The 22,239-nt window shown below is 44.7% G+C and overlaps 1 protein-coding gene across 2 annotated transcripts in view; it reads right to left on the bottom strand.

The window, feature by feature from the left end:
* The window catches only part of CYP2R1 (cytochrome P450 family 2 subfamily R member 1), a 123,738-nt gene that overhangs the window by 44,645 nt on the left and 56,854 nt on the right, over positions 1 to 22,239 (bottom strand). For both annotated transcript variants that reach the window (XM_086956023.1, XM_086956024.1), the window contains exon 3: positions 8,913 to 9,545. In XM_086956023.1, coding sequence (XP_086812149.1) covers positions 8,913 to 9,545 — 633 coding nt within the window. The remainder of the gene's footprint in view (positions 1 to 8,912; positions 9,546 to 22,239) is intronic.

Consider the following 22,239-nt stretch of genomic DNA (forward strand, 5'->3'; position numbering starts at 1 on the left):
GGGTGACCTTCCAAGTGGTTCTGAGGTTTCCATCCACTGGAGTTTACTTTGGCTAGTGAAGATGTGTTATTTGTAGTGTGAGTGGTTGTGGTTCTATATGTTAAGTGACTGGATCAACCCCACTGTGTGGTGAAAGGATGTTGTTGATGTTCGATGGGCGAGGCTGCCTATAGTGAATTGCTTGTTTACCTTAGTTTGACACTAAAAAAGTGCAAAAGCCACACTATGCAAAAACAAAAATCTTTAACAAGTTATGGCCCATCTTCATTGCCTTCTAACAAAGAAAGCCCCAGTGAAACAACTTAAAGGCTCATCTGTGTTCAGGATGTAAATTCTTGGTGCAATAAAATGCATGTCCCATACAGTATACAGTTTCCATGGTTTAGGTAATCAATTCAAGTGGAACAAGCATTGGCATAGCCAATAGGTCTTACCTTTGGGACTTTATAAGTGTTTAGCCATGCAACAGTTGATGTTGTTGCACCAAGGATATTGTGCTGCATAACTAAATACTTATGAGGTCCCATATGTGAGACCTATTGGCTATGCCAGTGCTTGTTATCTCTATGATGGAGTGCATGTAACAAGCATAGACTGTATTACCTATCATGTGCAATGCGCCAAAGTGCACTTTTACCCTGAAAGTGAGTGCAAATAAAGAAATAATAGTTTCCCCAGAGCAGATGAAAAAGTTGGCTTTTTGGGCCTGTGCGGGGGCAGTACATCAGTGGAAGACACAGCCACTATTTCATTGCCAGAGCACAGGCCTTATTTTTCATAGAGGTCAAGGCTACCAATCGCAGGTGAGCGCAGTATGAGAATTGAGAGGGAGATAACTTTTGGGGTCCAGCACCCCTCAACTAAAACATGTCTAACATTGTTAAATGATAATCCTAAGGGGTATTGAGTGCACTGGATGCAAGGGTAATCCACCTATGCAAATGAGAGAACACTCTCATAGGTTTGCAACAAGAAACTCCATATTACAGTTAGGGCATAAAGTGCCCAATGGGAAAAAAAGAAGACACAAAAGCATGTTGCAGCCCTTGGCCATGTGGTGAAGGATTGGCCCCAATTCAGGAGCGGCTCCTCCTTTGGAGCATGGAGAGTTGCCCCACTTAAATGCCCCCGAGCTGAAAAATTAAATGGCAATTCACCATAGCTATTTTATTTTTCATCCTGACATCCTCCCATCCTGAATGAGCATCTGGACGGGGTTGAGGCTACTGCTGAATGACAGCATCAGGGACTGGGAGGAGGGTGGATAGATTGTACACTTTTCAAAGTGCGCATGTCTTTTTGGGCAGCCGTGTTACAACGGCCAGCCAGAAATGAGCACTTTGAGCACTTTGAAAACTGTAACACAGCTTGTGACAGATGTAACACATGCAACACTGACAGATCACCCCTTTTAAGTAAGTCGGAGCTCCGCCCGAGACCTACGTTAACTAGCTTAACGTTGGACCTCTTTGTCCGTTTAACACGCTGTTTACCTGTTTCCCACAGGGATTTATTTACCCGCTTCGGATTCAGACACGTAAGTGCTTTTGATCCACAAGCCTACCGCCACCACAACCCACCCCCATCCCCTTCCCTTCACTGGCTTATAAGGTACCACACTCCTACGCACTAGTAGCTTACAAACTCGTAACTGGTTATGTGATTTATCCTTTGTTGTTTGATGCTAGTATCTCGGCTCGAGATGGTAAATGTGTTTTTGTTTTCATATTTTTTCAGAGCTCCTAGAAAAAGGGCATCTAGCCCGAAATGCATTGGAGCATTATGTGTAATCTACAAAAGCGATTGTAATATTTCCGCAACAGTTGGGAACATGTGATTTGTGAACTATATTGAAAATCATGAACATAATGAACTTTCAGAAAAACACAGAAATAAAGTGAATATTCAAATTCTCATGGAGTCTGTCTATTTAGACTAAACCCGAGTGTGTGCCCAAAATCAAGGATGCGTTTACGCCCTTTGTAACGCACTACATTACTATACACTTTGAAAACTGTAACACAGCTTGTCTTAAGATAAGACAACTGGGTCAGAGCAATTGTAGGCTTCCTAGCGCTGTAGAGCACTGAGACAGGCCACTCCCTCCAATCAGGGCACGGCTCTCATGCTGGTGAGAGCAGCGCTCTGATTGCTCAAGAGAGTTTTCTGGTGGCAGGGTTGCAGTGCGACGAGGTCCAGAGCATGAGGTCCTTGTTGTCAGGTAAGTTTAAAAAAATATATATTGTAAGTTTACATTTGCATGCGTGCGCCCATTTAGTTTTTATTAAATATTATTTGAGTGCGCCGTACCCCAGTGAACACTGAGCAGCAGCCACATGCATTGTATTCAGGACATGTTCCTAGTCAAATCACAGACAGTTGGAAACACCGTTACATACTAAGGCAACTGTGCAAGTTAATATGCCCTACCCACAAAGCCTCAGTTAATGAACACTGTCTTTCAAGTCATAGGAACACCGGGTTTACTAATCTCGGTTTCCCTTCTGCATATTATTTCCATCCGATGTGACAGTCAAGTTAGCTCAATATAAGCAAATCAAACTCAAACTCCTAGTGAAAGCAAACAGTCTGAGTGGTGAAGGCCAAGGAATTGAAGTTGGCATCATGAGCATATTCAGCGTGTTGATTTTACTTTTGCATATTCCGAAGAAACCAAAAGAAAAGCAAGCATTAACAAATGCAAAAGATGTAATCTTGCCTCTCTCTCTTTACAAAGCCCAAGTACTGGCAAAGATTATCTAGCCTGGGTTTTGGCAATACTGTTTGTAAGCATTGTGGAATTTAAAGGTTCGCCTTTGCAAACTGTATTAGTGTCAGCTATATTCTTAATAACTGCTAAATCAAAGCTACCAAGTTGTTCCCATCTCTGACATGTAAAGGCTCACTCTCATGTCTGCCTCTGAAAGCACGTACTTCTCAAATACCATGCTCAGCTTTGAAAGTTTACATTTTTATATCTATCGAAGGCTGAGTGTGCACTATCCCGCAGTACAGTTTCAGCGCCTGCTTTGCCTTCTGTTTTGGTTTGGTCACATGATCTCCTTTGGAACCCGTTTATGAAAACATAAATTTGTGTTCTGTACGTGCGCATTTTAGAAACTACGCTCTACGGGTACCTGGGGATCCCCTTGCTGCCCAATTCTGTGATTCACGGGTGATTTTTCTTTTGTTAATATACAATTTCAGCTTCAAGATTCCTGTGAGAGCAGATTTATTTTACAGCATGTACACATATAATTGAAATTCTCTGTTTGTTTATGAGTACAGCCAAGATTAAAGACAGGATGGACTTGCTGCTCCATCCTTGCAGTTCTCCTTGTGTTCTGTGTGGATAAACTGCACCTCCCTGACAAGGCCGATATAGGTCTTAAGGATGCTTGCATTCACGTTCTGGGAGGACCTGGCCTGGATGTTGGGGCTGGACTGTCCTCTCGGGACTGGACTGTTCCTCTTGGAGCTAGACCAATTTTGATTTGTGTTTAGCTGCTACTTGAGGGGATTGGCATAGTAGGCAAAAAACAATGGACTGGCATGAGGACTGAGCACTCCTCCCATCACCTTTGCGTTTCAGTCTTGGGCATCTGCCCACATGTGAATGCTTACACTTGGCTACAGGGAAAGGCCCACATGTATAAGAGAGTGTATAAGATGGTTTGTACCACTATTTCAATGCCACAAGATGCCATGGAGACCAAACCTAAAAAGAGGTGATACATTCAATATGTAAAAATATCTGCAGAGGGGAAAAAACTCCCAGGGAAGAAGGCAGAAAGGTAACCACTTTCTAAGCAACCACTGCCTCACACCAGTGCATTAAGTTCCTGCTGACACATACACCTGTTTCGGAGTCGGAGAAGACCGAGTGTTGAACAATGCGAAACAAGGTTAGTAAGTAATTGAGCATGCCATATATACAAAATGAAAGATGCCAACTTGTAGAGCGTCAGCAAAGTCACACTTGCAGAGGAGGTATTGGAGGGATGCTTTGTTTTTAGCAGGGGCCGCAGAGCCAGGTTTTCTCCGCTGCTCTGCTAAGATGTGGCTCGGAAACTAGTTATTTCTACCACACTGATGAGTTATCATTTTCTATCTCTCCCTTAATCAGCTCAGTGCTCATAGAATTCTCAGATTCTAAACCTGTTTATCCTTGGAGAGAAACCAGCTGTCCAATGGCTCTCAGTCACAACCTTGTCGACCCACAACCTCCTGGGTGCCTGCAGTCTATCGCCCAAGACCACAATTATCCTGCTCAATAAAGTGTCCTACTCATGGGGCGTATCTCAACCCATGAGCGCCCCTGCACACTGCAGTTGTTTGGCAGTGCCATACGAGGGGCCATATGTTCAACATATTGTTTTGAGGGTAGTGGAGTATAACTGCCTGCTACATCCGCCAGCCTTTCCAAGGTTGTTCTTCTTGTGCTGCCTCCATTCTTCCAGTCACCCCACCCCACTAAACTCTGATAGATGCAGTCACAGTGGAAAGCACCAGAGTGCAGGTGAAGAAAAAGCAAGGATGGGGCCCGGGAATACCTCCAGGCATGCAGCAGGAGGAAACAACCGCCAAGACGGTCTAGGTGGAAGGGTAAGTGCATCTGGAGAAGCCACTTAATAAAAACAAGCCAGTCAGACGAGGCCATTTTTTATTCAATAAATATCTGTGAAATGGGAGGATTCTGAATGAATGCTAGTTCCCTACAAATACAGATTCCATAAAAACACTGAAATGACCCGTGAAGACAAGTGAGCAAACTAAGTAGGTCTACAGAGATCAGGCTTCTGAGCACTCTCCCTTGTCTGATAATCAGTGACCCCAGAAGAAAGAAAATACCCCATTCCTGTGGAAGAGGAGAGTTGTGGCAGGGAGTTAGAGCTCCTACAGGAGCAGCTCAAGGAAACTCGACCCTAGGGTGGCAGGTCAGAGATATGTTGCTGCTCTGTATGTCCTAGTAAGCGAAATGAGGGGGGCACTGCATGCGGCTTAAGGCAATGGGATACCTTTTTAGGTCGAGCCTAGAGGCAGCGGGCATGAGCTGCTCTGCGAGTCATTTAGTAATTCCTCTGTTCATGAAACACGCCTACCGCTTTTTGATTGGTTGCTTGGCGTGCCCTTATGAATTCCATTGTTTTGGTTGGTGCACCGGGTACATGTGTCCCGCCTGGTGGGCGTTTTGTTCCAGCCCTAGCGATTCTCCCCTCTACATGGATCCTTTCAGTTTGGGCTACAGACTTGCTTTCACTGCACTACCTTTTCTATGTTATTGGCGTTTTGTGCAGGCCAACACACCCTCACACATACAATGCACTTCATCTTTAACAAAGTGTAGCCACATACAGCTGCTGTGCGAACATTAACCATTAAAAAAAATGTAACATGAAGTGTGCCAGCCATCTGTGAGACGGGTGCAGTGCAATAAAAGAATATCTGTTTACACAGGCTATTTGGTTGGAAAATGCAGGCTCATGGAAAGGGTGTTCATGTTCTTTTTTTTTTATTTAGTTTTTATGTTTTACTTTCCCACAGTAGCTGTACGTGGCCAAAACAGCCTCACACATATGCCACACTTAATCTTTAACAATACTTGTTTTAAGAGGGCCTATTTCATGAGAATTTTATCATGGAATTTTCCTGACCAATTGTCATTTCCTTTGGCGGTGTCATCAGATGCCGATTCGAGTCTTTGAAACTTGAATACTCAATGGATTTATAAAAGCAATACAAACTGGACAATTCCTGTGTTAACCAAATTCGCCATATGATTTTATTCTCAGTGAATAACACTATGGCAGCCATCAGGAAATGCCCCTCTATGAAGGACACCTAGACATCACCACAATAATATGAGTTGTTGGACTACGAATCTTGTTGCTCAGAGGCCTGTCCCATAACGTGCAGCCACGTTGGGTGCCTGCGTGTATTATCGTTTGTTGTATGCTATTAATGTTGCTTCAGCATCGGCAAGTAGTTAATACCAAAATTTGGAAATGCCAATCTTTCACACTTCCCTTTATATACAAAGTGAGATGGATTGCCATTGCCAATACTTTTCTTCCTAACGTTTATCCATGCTGCACAGAGCCACATTACTGTCTACATGGCTAAGAGCCTTTGGCAACGATAATGGCTCTCACATAGGTGAGACCTATTGGCTTTGCCAGTGCTTCTTGATTTTTTTATCACCATGCTGCCAACAGAGGCTGAGGCACTTTCTTTTGACACGGAGAGGAAAGTGTCTTCTTCCCCTGCAAGGCAACCATCCTTCTCCGTCGATAGCAACATGACGGACAATGTCTTCTTGTTTAGCCTCCAGGCAGTGCTGTGTGGTACCACCGACACCAAACTTAAACATGACAACCATGAAGAACAATTTGGGGAAGCACAAACATTTATGCATGAGTGTGATACAGTAATCAGAATGACATCCGCAAAGATGCTTCTTGCAAGACCCTTGTGTTTTCAACCGTGGCTACACGCAGGAAGCAGTGGGCTCTTGCTCTCCTAGATCTGGGTCTGCATTTCTACATATTAATATACATTCATATGGACACATTTCAGGCTCAATTTAGTGCAGGGTGCCGCATTATTTAGCCTGTTGCATGCAATCTATGCTTTGTAATGTTGGATGAACAGGAGTATTTTGTGAGGGATAAAGTGTTTCTATTCATATTTCTTATAATAATATTCATTGTACTGAGCAATATTCTTACTTACCACAGTTGTCCTATTTTGCTCAATTCCCTCCTGTTTGTTCTGTATCTTGGACCATCAGTGGTTTCTGATTTGATGGAGGGACGAAGAAGTTTAATAAGGGTTGAGGGCACATTGTTATATTTCAGAGAGGACAAGGGTTACAACTGATCTAAATGTTTTCCTCAGAAAGCCAGGGGGTCAAATTGCCTTCATATCATAAGGATAGTGACAATTATTTGCATAAGGAGGATCATCCTTACTTAGCCTGCTCAATTGTGAACTTCAGAAGTTCCGAATGTCAGAGGTAGAACATCCAAATGAAAGGGCCTGCCGCGTGGTTATAATATTTACTTCTTAGCAATTTCTACTTGCTACACTGGGGTTGTAAAATGGGCATAGAATAACTAAATCTGTTATCACTTAACAGGAAGGAGCATAAGCGTGTGCAACATTAACCTGGGGTGTCTGCTGCAATAAGCATAACCTTTATTAAAATTAAGCAACAGTGAGTGCCTGGCGTGCAGGTTTACTTACTATGCTAAAAAGATTTCAAATGTAGGTCATTGTTTCTAGATCATCCTAGGACAATAGCACAGTCTGCCACCTTCCTAGAAGGCTATTAACATGAAGTGGTCTTCAACTACTTCTAGAATATGGAATCGGAGTTATGGACTATTGCAATCTCTAGGTCAGATGTGTAATGCAATTTGACAAGTAAGGGTGTTACAGAGTTACTACCTGCAACTTCTTCAAATTTACACATGCATGTGCATAGTATGCAGGAAATAAAACAATGCATGTGTCAGAAGGAATCATGGAATCCAATCATTACCACCACCAGCTCTCAGAAGCACAAGAATGGACCCGCACATTTGTGATACAAGGCAATCAAAGGTACAGAGGGCACTGAATAACCGCATGCTTTACTCAGAAAATTGTTCAAAAGGGATCAGTTTAGGAGAAGCCAACCAACTAGCTTTCTATAAGTGCTATGCGTAACCTCAAATGCAAAAAGAACAATTGATGGACAGAATGCAGAATAATGTCGTACATTCACCCCTGTACAGAGATCTGGGCCTAAAACCATTGTTTTTTTGCTCACCATGCCATTCCAGTTTAGACCCAGCTATATGCAAATCAGTCTTGACACTGCACCCAATGGGAAAAGTCCAGCCCGAACTGCCAGGCCAGGTTTTCCCTGGACTGGAAACAAGCATCCTAGGACTGGTTTCGGGCTTTCAGCCCTCATCGAGCAGGATAGCTTGACTCCAGTGGCATGGAGAGCACGGTACCCATGTCTGGGCATACCTGTCCCACTCAGAGTGACAAATGCAAAAAGAACAATTGATGGACTGAATGCAAACCAATGTCATACATTCACCCCAATACAGAGATGTGGGCCTAAATCCAGCATTTTGTTGCTCACAATGCCATTCCAGTTTCGACCCAGCCATATGCAAATCAGTCTTGACCCTGCACCCAATGGGAACAGTCCAGCCCGAACTGCCAGGCCAGGTTCTCCCTGGACTGGAAACAAACATCCTAGGACTGGTTTCGGGCTTTCAGCCCTCATCCGGAAGGATAGCTTGACTCCAGTGGCATGGAGAGCACGGGACCCACATCTGGGCATACCCGTCCCACTCTGGGTGACAAATGCAAAAAGAACAATTGATTGAGAGAATGTAGAACAATGTCGTACATTCACCCCAGTATAGAGATCTGGGCCTAAACCCATCGTTTTTTTGCTCACCATGCCATTCCAGTTTGGACCCAGCCATATGCAAATCAGTCTTGACCCAGCGCCCAATGGGAACAGTCCAGACCAAACTGCCAGGCCAGGTTCTCCCTGGACAGGAAACACGCATCCTAGTACCAGTTTCGGGCTTTCAGCCCTCTTAAGCCAGGATAGCTTGACTGCAGTGGCATGGAGAGCCCGGACCCACGTCTGGTCATACCCGTCCCACTCGAGGTGACAAACCTCATGCATTTATTGTGTTAAGAGAAATGGAGAATGTGCTCAAGCCTGGGATTGAGCATCTTCCATCTCAGCCAGTCTTAACAAAACAGTTCAATTCCTTTAGTTGATCAGACAGCAAATAAAGGTATATGTGTGTGACTGGTACAAAACCTAAAATACCATTCAAAAGGAAGATCCCTCGTGCGGTTATGCCGAATGACACTTAAAAACGCAATGTGCTCACCTTGGATGTTAGGATAAAGTGCCATGAATAATACAGCCCACCTGAGAACATTTGTTGTTGTTTCTGTTCCAGCAATAATGAGCTCTCCAACTGAGAAAATAAGGTTTTCTGTTGTGTACGTTGCTTCCTGATCATGTGCGTTCTGATCCATTTCATCAAGATACGCATCTATAAAGTGTCGAGGGGACTTGGGTTTTCGGTTTTCAGAGAAGTGCTCTATTATTCCCAAAAGAAAGTCATACACTTCTGCAGCGTTTTTGAAGAGCTGCTGGTGCTTTCCAAAAGGGAGTATGCCGATCAATGGAAATGAGTTATACAGAAATACCCAGGCACTGGTGGCAAGTTCAATGTTTTCACTAAATATGTCTATCATGTGAAGAAAATCTGTGTCATCGTATCGAAAGCGTTCACCGAATATTATCAGGTTAGAAATGTTGGACACTGCATTGGTTATGAGGTGCTTAGGATCAAATGGCTTCCCTTTATATGTATCAACGGCATCAAGGAAAAACATTGCTTCTTCTGAAATTTTGTTCTCAAAGATCTTTTGTCCATATCCAAAGCAGCGAAAACTGTTCACAGCCAACTTTCGATGTTCTAGCCAGCATCGCCCATATTTTGCGTTCAGTAATCCTGAAAAAAAAGTAAAATTTTTAAAAACATTGAAAATAGTCTGCAACATCATTTGATTTGAATCCTGACCTATTAAGGATTAATCTATTATTGATGGCAACACGTGTACAGCCACCTACGGATTTGAAACAGCATTAAGTAGCTTAAGTCAGATCACTGTTCCACTGGGGTCAAACAAACACTGACTTGTTGAACTAATGCCTAAAGTTCAATAAACAATATCAGCAGTTCTGTTTCCAGAGATGTCATCACCAAAAAGACAAGTTCATATATTCATAGAGGTTTCATTATTAGTACAACTGACCTTTAAGAGTTTGAAGGCTGTTGCAATTTGGTTTCTTTGTTCCTAACTGTTATTCCAAATTATTCCACGTTATGCTGAATATCGGCATGGCACCTACTGCCTATTGCCCCCCATGGTAAGAACCCTGACGTATGCCCACGAGTCACCAACTGCATGTTCACATCCGAGGATTAAGGTCACCATCCAGCAATGCAGAATATCTAATGATATTGCAGCCACCTCCAACTTTTTCACACTGCTTAACTGCAACTTGAATAGCAGCTTCAAGATGTGGGTGGGGTAATTTATCAGAAATGTGCAACCTAGTGCTCAACTTAACTTTGGGCAACCCAGTATATGTGAAGGGGGGAATGTGAGAATGGGATCATGCATAGAGAATGAGAACTAAACCTGAACGGCTAGATATGGGAACCCTGGAAAAAGTCAACATGGCTTCCCTAGAGCTCATGTGGTACGGAACGGCGATGTATTCTTAGGGGGTATAATGAAAAGATTGGATATTTAGGAACACCATGTCCTGAATGAGAGAAATAACTAAAATATGGAGCCAATGAGGTATTTAAGGGAAGTTAATCTTAAAATGATACAATAAAATGATGTGATTCCATCTCAAGTCTGCACTGATGGTGGTATCATGTGCTGAACAACATATCATTGGAAAGATCAAGTGCTGATGTCATCGTGTAGCCAAAGAGCAGATTAGACCATGGTATTAAGAATGTTCATGTATTATATTTGTTTAAATCCCAAAATACTGTTATAGCCTGTGTAAAAAACATTTTCTGCACGAAAACATACTGCCATAACCTCATGGGTGGACAGCACAGCAAGACTCTATGTTTAACAGATAATGTTTGGTTGGAACGAGTTTAGGGATTTCCAACTGTAGTATAAAAAAAAAAGGCATTTGCAAGGGAATAGGTCTCGCATTTGCAAGAATTTGAGCTATTGGAATTGTAAACATAAAAGCGGGTGCCATGCTGAAACAGAAAGCGTGGCACCTGTGCACATAAAAGTTACGTGCACGGCGGCCCTGGAAGCGTGCACAGCACCTACAACTTTAAATATGTGTTAAAAAAAGGGTTCAAAGCGACATAAAAGATTCAGAATTATGGAAGTAAAGCGCCCCAACATCCTTTGTTTATGAAGTGGATGCTATAGAAACAAACCTTAATTTTTCTAACAGAACAATAGCCCATGCAGGGGATCTCCTAGAAATCAATTCAATAAAATGTATGGAAGTTTAACTTGTAGTGCCTGCTATCATTTCTTAGATTTAGGTGTTCACCCTCCTGTGCGTACCTGGAAAGTGAAGCCTTAACTAATCACTTTCACTCCCAGAAAAGAAAACCTGCTCCACTGGGACCAATGCTATTTAAGAGCAGGATACATTTTTGTTCCGCTCAGAAAGAATACCTGCCTCCTTATGGCATATAGTATATTTGGGAGAGAGATAGATGTAAGTTTATTATTAGGGGAATGCTTGGCTCTCTCCTTAGGTAATGTTCTCATGCGATCGAATAAGAATAATGAGTTAAGCATTTTGTGAAGAAAATGTATGCATAACGTGTAGAGCTTACACATTTAATTAATCCATAGTTTAATTAATTGGTTAAAACATCTGTAATGTCCGCATGTTGCTATGAACAATGTTGAATCAAGCTTAATGTAAAACACAAATTATGTAAGAATAAATCAATGGGGATATAAGATAAAAAGGAAACTCATTACCTCTTCCCACAGAAACTGCTGTACATGTTGTACAAGTAGAAAACACTCCAATAGTATCAGGTGCCATACACATTTGGGAAAGCAAACCAAAGTGGATAGAATGTTCAGTAATTTTGTGATCTTGATTCTTAAGCAACACCAGATTGTATTTATGGTAAAACCCAGCCCCTCAGTTGAACGCCCACTGCCCCAAAAAGTGAAACTCCATAATAAAATTAAGTTGGTATTAAATAGTCAACTTGGCTTGGTAACTACTTCAATGACATTAATCCATTACACAGAAATCATAAAAGCAGCACCGGCTGCATAAGCAAGAATACAGTTGATGTAATTCTGCAAAGCTGATGTAATCATACCCTGGGGGGAAAAAATACCCCAAATAAAAACCCCAAACGTTTTAACTGCAACTCAAATCACAACAACAACTTGCACACAAAAAAAACCCCACAGAAACAAACATCCAAAAAACGACCTACGTGTTCCGGTCTAAATCCAGGGGTGTGACTAAGTCCCCAGGAGTGGCCATGACAGAGACAAGCATAGCCTCATGCTGATGATAGCATGGAAATAGAAAAGAGAGTAGTGTAGTATTAAAAACATAACATTATGAATGGCTACAGGAATATCTAACCAGTATTAACACATACCGATCCCCGAGGCACTTCCTCTCGCCGAGGCATATGGACTTTCGGTATGCTCTCGGGTATGTCCGGTATGCATTGATTAGCTGGAATAAGCAGTACTTGGAAAGTTGACTCATTGCGACAGTTGGCCCAGGTGAGGGGAGCACGCGCCCCGCCCGGAGGGGTGGCTCATCCGCCAGGAACTCTGGAAACGACCCGCTCGGACAATCAGAGGGCAAGGCGTGTCTCCGGTGTCTGGCAGGACACCAAAGAGCACCTGGAGCACACACACCTCGTGAAAGTTATTCTGGGGTATGGCAGGACACGCACCATATAGCACCTAGAGCATGGGCACCATGTGATAGTGTCCTTACCAGAGTTCGAACTCCCCTTAAGGCATGTAATATATCATAAAGCGATCTAAAGCCTTCCGCCTGGGCAAACGCACTGTTGTATGTTAAAAGACAAAGGACCGGGCTGGTGAGTGCGTGTTGGTGGTGTCATATCTACACGTATGCATTGTTATGTTGCTTTCGAAGATGCTTTCTTGGTTTAAAGTGAGCGAGTGGAGCCACACCCATTATAAACAGGTCAGCCGAAGGATGTTCATGATTCACTTACGATATGTTTGCACACATCCACACTTGCCCTTTCTTGAACTTTTGCCCACAGGACCACATAAACCCCTACAGCGTAAGGAAACTGTGGTTGACTGGTGCTCCTGAGCAAAAAACAGAAGTGATGTATCGGGAGCACCAACCAACGAAGAGCCAACAAATGGTAAGTAGCAGGTGGGTTTACACTCAGTATAGTGATTACAGCAGGTCTTGCATACTGCGCATGCGAGCTGCCCAGGCTCAACCTAAAAATCAGGAGACAAGGAGCAAAAGTAATTTGAATGGGCAAAACCTGGAAGCATGCTTTCAAGTCGAGCATCCAAAGCAGAAGGCGGCAACGGTATACCTTAGATAACAAATCCAGACTCATTTGGAAACAACTTCTAAAGAAATGGGGGATGTATCAAACATGTTTTATGCTAAATTGTATTCAGAATGCTGGTGCTCTATCAATGTGTAGTAAAGCAAAGAATTCCTTCTGCCTTACAAAAAACATTTTTTTTTATCTTCAATGGCTCTTTAGCTAATTTGAAATCTGAAGCAGAAGCCATGTCTTGCATTTCTTCCATTCAGACTGACACCTACTTTTATCAGGCCATTTTAAATTGCAAGCCAGGCTGCCTAATTAAGGCACTAGATTAACATGTAAACGTAACGCTTTTCAAGTTTTGTACTGTAGCCTTTAATAACGCTCGTTAACCTTACATCCCCTCTACTTTCCCCACCAACTTTTAACCTCTTATGTACGGAGACTCCTGCCCCCGGGTGTCCTTTGTTGGATGTTTTGGACAACTCGTGCTTAAGCTTTCATAACTTTTATCTACAAAAGGTATCCCAGAGAAATTTGCTTCCTTTTGTTTCCACATGTTGGGGATTCTAGAAGTACAAAGGGTTTCTGTATTCCGCTGGAGAGAACCAAAATATAGTCAAAATGTAGTAATGCTGTTTTGGAAACACATTGGAAAATGTAATGTGCAAGAAAATATTTTTTTTCTCTAAGAAGGGCACCATCAAAAGATTTGATGTTCTAAGATCACCCCTCTCAGCTTAAAGAAACAGACAGAGTTGTAATTTTCTTTTTACAATTTTTGTGATGGATGTAGGTGGAAACCAATGGGTGTAAACCGGAAAGCTACACATTTCTGAAAAGTAGACAAACTCTGAATTCAACAGAGGGTCTCTTGTGTAGATGGCTCATGGTTTTCATAAATTAATTAATCTTTGAAAATAAACAGGAAGAAATAGGAGACGTTTTCACCTGAAATGTGTTGCCTCACTGGCTGACTTACAATAGTAATAAAATGTTACATCCATCAGACTCTTCTGGTCACAATGATACACAGTGTTTGCTGTTGTCCCAAAACAACTGATAACCAGACCCACCAAATGGGCTGCAGCTTATAATGGATTTTCATTGTGTGCAGACTAGCCATCAAGCCATATGGAAAAATCTAATTAATGAAAAATGGAGCCTAATACTCTTTTAAATGGGTCAAGATACCCACACATGAAGCAGAGTTTCAATTAGTAGAATATAGGAACGCAGGGTGGAATGACTTTGGCCATTGGTTGGAAGAGCCCATGTTTTCGGTCACACAAATATGTGAAAAGGAATCTTTTTGACCCCATGCTTTGACATTTTCAGGGCATTCAGGAATTCAAACAAGCCACACAGCCCTGGATCTAATCTGGTCTCTATGAGTCAAAAATTGCCATATTTCGTATGAGTACCTGGTTGCCGACTGACCCAGAGCCCAAATAGCATGGCAAGTGAAAGGAAATTGGGATTTCTTTGGGTGTAGTTTTGGCACATAAGCAGGCAGCAAGACGGTAAATTCTGCCTCCCCAGGTGCAAACATGCTGTCTGGTGTCCCTAAGTGTGGCTCAAAGCCAAAATGACTACCACCCCACCCCATTACCTTTTTATCACATCAGGGGAAAAAGTGAGGCTAGACTATTTTAGCATGTCACTGCCATCCCCAATTCTGGTTACCGGACATTCTTTTTCCCAACCCGATGGAGGCAACATGGGGGTGACATGGAAGAGGCCTTCACTGACAACATATCTGTCCATTTGTGAGAATGTTACACACATTTGGAAGGTGCTAGGGATTTACACACCCAGATTCAAATTATTGGGGTTCCCAGTTGGTTAGGAGCAATTATCAAACTATGCAATAAGATTAATATTTCATCTGGTATTTTTATCAGTAATACTAGCAAAAGAAACACTACTTTTTACTAAACAGCACTCTGAGGTAAAAAGAAGAATGTCAACTGAAACTGGGTGTAAACAGACATTGTTTTAGTAAATCAGAGTCTGATTAAGTCTCAGTCTCGAAAAAGATTTTCTATATAGGTTTTTACGACAATAACAACTTTCAAGAAATCTAGGTTTAAAACTTTAAGTGGGTAGCTCAAAACTGTACGGACATATCCATGACAATCAAAAATTTGATCCAATAGTGTATATTGTGGGATATGCCACATTTGGAATTCAGGAGCGACCCTTCCCCTGGAGGTAGGCCGGGTCGGAGGAGGGAGGTAGGGGGAGTTAGGGTGACACAGACTCCCAGATTGCAGTGCGCCCAGTCTAGACGCTGCATGAAAGTAGCATCAGGATTGGCCTGAGCGCCGGCACATGCGCTCCCAGGAAGACTGAGAGCCTGTGCCAGCTGTGTTGCTGGGGCTGTAGAGAGCTTCACTGCGCATGAGGGTTTGGCCAGCCAGAGACAGGTTTAAAACCCGTTTTATTATCGTATTATTTGCTGGTGATGGCGGGGATGAAAACAGACCTAAAACTAGTCTGGTGTTACACAAACAAAGCCATCAAGAAGGAAGCCTTTATTTCATCTGTGGATTGAAAGATTACTCCTCGATGCCTCAAGAGTGTGCTGAGGTCGGCTACTCTGTATATAATGTCCCTGCTATCAAGCATTATGCTATTCACCCAGAGCAAAGAAGATGGGCCGCTAAGAGATCCCTGAAACAAACAGATTCTTCTCCATTTTATTTCCTAACCATGGTGTAGGGCAGGTCATTCGAGAGACTAAACACAATACTCAGATAGTGGAAGTAGAAGAATATGCCACTGCCATTTCCCTTGGTCGATTACCTCCTCACAGCCAATGGTGGGTCTGTCTATTAGTATTTTCTGAGTGATGTCCGCACCCCCCTAATGCCTCACTTGGTATACACAAGCAAATAGATCCTATAAAGAATAGTGAGAAGAAACTTCATGAAATTCAAATTGCTTTAATTTTAACTTGAGTGGCATCTGGTCCTGGTTGTCAGGATTATTTGTGACCTGGGGAATAAAGATCTTTGAAATCATGATCGCAGTTATTGTGATCCTCGCGATGTTATTGGTTTGGATCAAATTGATTATGTGCTTCGCCCAGCGTAGCTGCATTATAAAGGCTTTGCCAATGCTTATCCACCGAGTACAGTTGAGGATGGTGAAGATAGTTGTAATAAAGAAATCGAAACTGAAATAATGTGGTTATTCACCCTTGAATTGCTGTAGAAATAAAAGGGCTAAAGAAAGGGCATTTACTTGCAAATGCGCCTTTATGACATGGCATGTATGCCTTAACGTGCATAATAGCATTTTATTAATCATTTGTAATTTCGTTTTTGCACTAGTTTGAAGACCACTAAAGCCTTAGAGTTACTGCACATTTACATGCCTTTCAAGAGAAATATCGTTTTTTTATTCCAAACTTTATATGTAGCTGTAGTGAGGATTTTAAAAAATAGTCGATAAAGTGAATTTACAATGCATATGCGCCTTAATGCTTTGAATTGAAAATGAAAATGTAAATGTGTGTGTATGGCTGAGATACCCGCCACCCCCTCTCAACACAATCCCCAAGGATGGGAAACCGGAAACAGTTCTGAAGTCTTTGGAAGACGGGAGGGAGTAACCCCCCCGGCCGTATTTATTAAAATATGAAACAAAATTAAAACATTAAATAAACAGTTTCATATTATGTACAAGTTCATTACCACATTGCGATGTTTGGCTAACCTTAACAGAGTCTCTAATACAAAGGTTCTCCTAGCCGAACTAACATCCTGCAAAACATTTACTTGAAATTTTGAAATTGTACATCCTAACGTTTAAGGGCCAACGGCAAGGTCGTAACCGGTGTCAAGATCCCTAACCCAGAAATATCGCCCTCACTTGTGAGGGGCGGCCCAGAGGCGTACCTCAAGTGCAATTACCAATTTCCCTTGACTTGACGGGGGCCCCAATAAAACTCGTCGCCACTTAGAGGTCGTACGAGGACTCGTGTGAGGTATCTAGAAGGTAGCGTAGACCTCCCCCCAAACCCCACACAACTTACCATATCTGCCGTCGCAGACGTCCTGGCCCCGGGAAATTCCCCAGGAGGGGGCTGTAACCCCTCCTACCCAGGAAGGGGCCTTGACCGCCTTTCCTCTTCTTTCGGCGACCCATCCTTAGAAGGGACCGCCTCCCCGTTGAGGGGCCAATGGCCACCTCCCCCGAGCGCTCCCATCCGTGCTGGGTGACGCCCACTCATAGGGATCTTCCAATTAGTGCTCACCGATCATGACCTTACCGCCCGACCAAAATAAATACGACAATGCTAACTAAATGATTAAACTAAAATACAGTAGCAACTATACTTTTATTAAAAGCATGCTTACCAATGAACACTAAAGTAGAATTTCTTTATTTGCAAAACACAAATCGACATTCTTTATTACATACTCAAAATCATCACGATAATACCACGACCTGTAAACGAAAATCAGAGTTGTCCATCAACTTTAATCAAAACCACTTGCTGTCATCAGGGGCTGGTGGGTGGGTCAAAATTGGCTCTTCGTTCCGTCTCGAGCTCACGTGCAGCGAGGAGGTGCAGCTTCAGAGCACAGGAACAAGAGGATGCCTTCGGATCTTGCTTCTCCTTTTATCCGTCTTCAGGGCGGGCGTAAACCCGCCCCTGCCTGCCCCTAGGGCGTGGCCAGCCGCGTCAGTGTCTAGGCCAACCCACTCTAGGGTGGGAAAAGGCGCGCCCCGGCTACGCCGCTTCGGGCATACCAGCCGAGACTCGCCTCCCGCCCAAGATGGCTTCCCGGGTGGATCGTGGTACTCTGCCATACGTTCGGGGGGACCGAGTGGTCGCCCCTTTCCATATGGCTGAGATACCCGCCACCCCCTCGCAACACAATCCCCAAGGATGGGAAACCGGAAACAGTTCTGAAGTCTTTGGAAGACGGGAGGGAGTAACCCCCCCCGGCCGTATTTATTAAAATATGAAACAAAATTAAAACATTAAATAAACAGTTTCATATTATGTACAATTTCATTACCACATTGCGATGTTTGGCTAACCTTAACAGAGTCTCTAATACAAAGGTTCTCCTAGCCGAACTAACATCCTGCAAAACATTTACTTGAAATTTTGAAATTGTACATCCTAACGTTTAAGGGCCAACGGCAAGGTCGTAACCGGTGTCAAGATCCCTAACCCAGAAATATCGCCCTCACTTGTGAGGGGCGGCCCAGAGGCGTACCTCAAGTGCAATTACCAATTTCCCTTGACTTGACGGGGGCCCCAATAAAACTAGTCGCCACTTAGAGGTCGTACGAGGACTCGTGTGAGGTATCTAGAAGGTAGCGTAGACCTCCCCCCAAACCCCACACAACTTACCATATCTGCCGTCGCAGACGTCCTGGCCCCGGGAAATTCCCCAGGAGGGGGCTGTAACCCCTCCTACCCAGGAAGGGGCCTTGACCGCCTTTCCTCTTCTTTCGGCGACCCATCCTTAGAAGGGACTGCCTCCCCGTTGAGGGGCCAATGGCCACCTCCCCCGAGCGCTCCCATCCATGCTGGGTGACGCCCACTCATAGGGATCTTCCAATTAGTGCTCACCGATCATGACCTTACCGCCACAGGCCGGATAGTTGACCGGCTATCCGGACCCCCCACAACACTCCTACCTAAAGGTCATGGTGTAACGTTTTTAACCATGCTAAGAAGTCTCCTATGAGTAACTCATTCCCCACCCGAGACAAATGCACTCCATCCCCCAAATACATACTGTCATCATTAATACACCCATGGGAAATAGCATGCAGAGTCTTGGAACGGAACAACCTACTCACTTTGTTATTAAGCTTCCTAACAGAATGATTTAGAGCAGGCACCGAAATAGCCCCCCGCCACAACTTTCGTGGGATCATATGGGACCATGCGATTGTGCACCCTGGAACTCTCCTCGCTAACCAACTTACAGTGGAAAGCATCGCCTCAAGAAGAAGTCGTCTACCAGTGGTGACCAAATCATTACCCCCAAGATGTACTATCACTACAGACGGCGGTGACCTCGTCCGCCCTAGCAAACCCTCAAAAAATGATTGAAACTGGTCAATACAGAGCCCGCCTCTTCCGTAGAAGGACACACTGTACCCGTATTCCCCAGCTACGTGAATCATATCACCTGCCTTGAATACGTCTGCGGCACGCCTCACGTATGAGTGGCCCACAACCCACACCTCCTTTTTCACAGCCGGTGATGTCTGACCGCTGGCCCGGTGTAGGGTCGACTGCAAAGTCCGCCCCGCCTCGTAGGCTTGCGCAACTGAAAACCAAACAAAAACAAGAAGCGTGAGTACATTGCAACAGCTTCACAACATGTGCAACCGCACATACCTCTTATAACAATTGGAGGACCAACGCCCCACCCGTTTAACTTGTTCAACATCCAGACCCCTGGCTGTTGCTTCTGTAGCAGCCCCTATCCGAAAGGAATGGGTCCCAAACTCGCCCGGGTTCAAGCCCGCAGCGGCAATCGACATCGCAAGCACCCGCTGAAACTGAAACTTTGTCAGTGGGGTGGCGTCAGCGTGTCTCAACAAGGTCCCCCCCCATGATGCCACCCTTCGTGCTAAATAATCTTCTAGACACCTTACCGGGCACATGGAGGACCCGGGAATCCTGCGTATGATTACGCAGTCACCCATCCCACTTTGATCGGTCTTAGACCTGACAAAAGAGACCGTCATCGTCTCCCCTCTGATCTGGACGTGCTCCTGGCACAATCCTCCTGTCACATCCTGCTTGTTCCTCGCCACTAATTCGCTTACCCGCATAGCCCCATGGAATGCCAGCGTAAAAGCGGCTCGGAATAACACCGTCTCAAACTGAGATGAACACGTAGCAGGGAGACTGGATAATAACTGGGCCAGCCTATCCAAACCTATCGGGCGCCTCTCATCTACTCTGCGACCCTCAAGGCGTTGCCACCCCCGTAGCGCTTTCTGTACAACGAAAGACGCTGTCGGATCCTGGATCCCGTGAGCCCTAGCAACAAAGGAAATGGCAGCCCGATGCCTCTGAGCCGTGGCCACCGATTTCCCGACCCGATGTAAGGACATCAGAAAATCCACCACCCACTCTTCCTGGCCCCAAAGCTCCTCCCTATCAGTACCCAAAAAGGCCAAATAGGACCGGAACGCCCCTTCATATGCCTTCCTCGTCCTGGGTGCTAAACTCTCTCCCACGAGGTTACGAAGTTCGGGGCACCGAGAGACCAGAGAGCTTCGGGAAAGGGTGCCGGCTCCGGGTCCGCTGTGGGAAGGAAACCCCAGAAAGCCTGTATACGAAAACAAGACAGTGCATCAGCCGCCTGGTTCATTACCCCTGGGACATGTCTTGCTCTGAATAGCACATTCAATTGCATACAAAGTAAAACAATTTCTTTGAGCAGTCTCAAAATCCATTTGCATCGTGCTGCCTGACTATTGATACACTCGACCACGGTCATATTGTCCGACCAAAATACCACCGAGTGATCTCTGAACCCTTCGGGCCAAGTTCTCAGGGCCACTAAAATGGGGAAAAGTTCCAGGAAAGCAATGTTACTTGTCAGTCCACTGTCATGCCACCATGTCGGCCACTTTTGTGCAGACCATCTCGTGCCGAATATGGCACCGAAACCTATGCTCCCTGCCGAATCTGTCCACAGCCCCAGCTCCTCAGAGGACACGGCTGGTATGTTCCAGACGACTCGACCATTGAAATCCGCCAGAAATGCCAACCAAATGCGCATGTCCTGGCGGACCTCTGCCGAGAGCCTTGTGCGATGATGGCACTCCTTCAGGCCGATCATGGCTTGAGCGATCGAACGGGAAAAGGGGCGGGCCATTGGTATAACCCTCAGGGCAAAATTCAACTGGCCAACTAACTGCTGTAATTGATGCAGCCTAACCTTAGGTCCCCTTATACACATCTGCAGGGATGTCCTGAACTTTGACACTTTGTCAGCTGGTAAACGAAAACAACCTTCTGCGGAGTCTAACTCGATCCCCAGAAACTCGAGGCACGTGGAAGGCCCCACAGTCTTACCTGGTGCCAATGGCACGCCAAACTGATTCATCAAGTCACAAAACTGTGCCAAAGCCTGCCCACATTCCGGGTCCCCGGCTGCCCCCAGGAACAAAAAATCGTCCAGGTAATGCATCACATTTCGGAAACCTGTCTTCCTTGTGAAGACCCATTGTAGAAAACTACTGAATTTTTCGAAATAGGCACAAGATATAGAGCACCCCATCGGCATACACCTATCCATGTAATAATGACCCTGAAACATGAAACCTAAGAGACGCTGATCGTCTGGATGTACCGGGAGCAACCGGAACGCTGACTCGATATCAGATTTAGCCATCAGCGCCCCGGGCCCCAGGCGATTCAAAATGGCTACGGCCTCATCGAATGATGCGTACCGCACCGAACACACTTCCGGGTCTATCGCTTCGTTGACGGAGAGACCACGTGGGGCTGACAAATTATGTATCAGCCGAAACTCACCCGGGTCCTTCTTTGGGACCACACCTAACGGGGAACAAACAAAATTAGGAACCGGTGGTACACTAAACGGACCGGCTACTCGACCTCGAGCAACCTCCTTCCTGATCTTATTCTGTACCACAGTCGTATGCTGAAAGACCGATAGCTGATTATTACATTTCGATGCACCCTGAAAGTCCCCCACTGGGATGCGGAAACCATAAGAAAACCCGTTCCGCAACACCCCAGCAGAAGCACGATCCGGGTATTCACTGAGCCAAGGAATCATTGCCAAGGTATCAATCGGGGTAGGTAAAGGCGCCCCTCGGACTATGTTAGACCTGCTTGGCGCCTCCTCTACCCCCGTTATCACCCGTTTTGGCTCTACACGTGGACTCAGGATGGGATGATTGCCCACACCCACTACATTCATGTCTAAATTTGCATGATCCCTGGGGCCTAGTACATTTACCCCTGTTGAAGTTCCAACAAACCCCTCTTTTCCCTGTGTTACCGGCAGGCTTCGAGTAATTGTCTGTACCCGTACCTGACCGAAAGGGCGTCCCCGCATACTGGCGGGAAGATTCGCCAACGATA

Source organism: Lissotriton vulgaris, chromosome 2_1 (assembly GCF_964263255.1).
Source record: "Lissotriton vulgaris chromosome 2_1, aLisVul1.2, whole genome shotgun sequence".
NCBI classification, from domain to species: Eukaryota; Metazoa; Chordata; class Amphibia; order Caudata; family Salamandridae; genus Lissotriton; species Lissotriton vulgaris.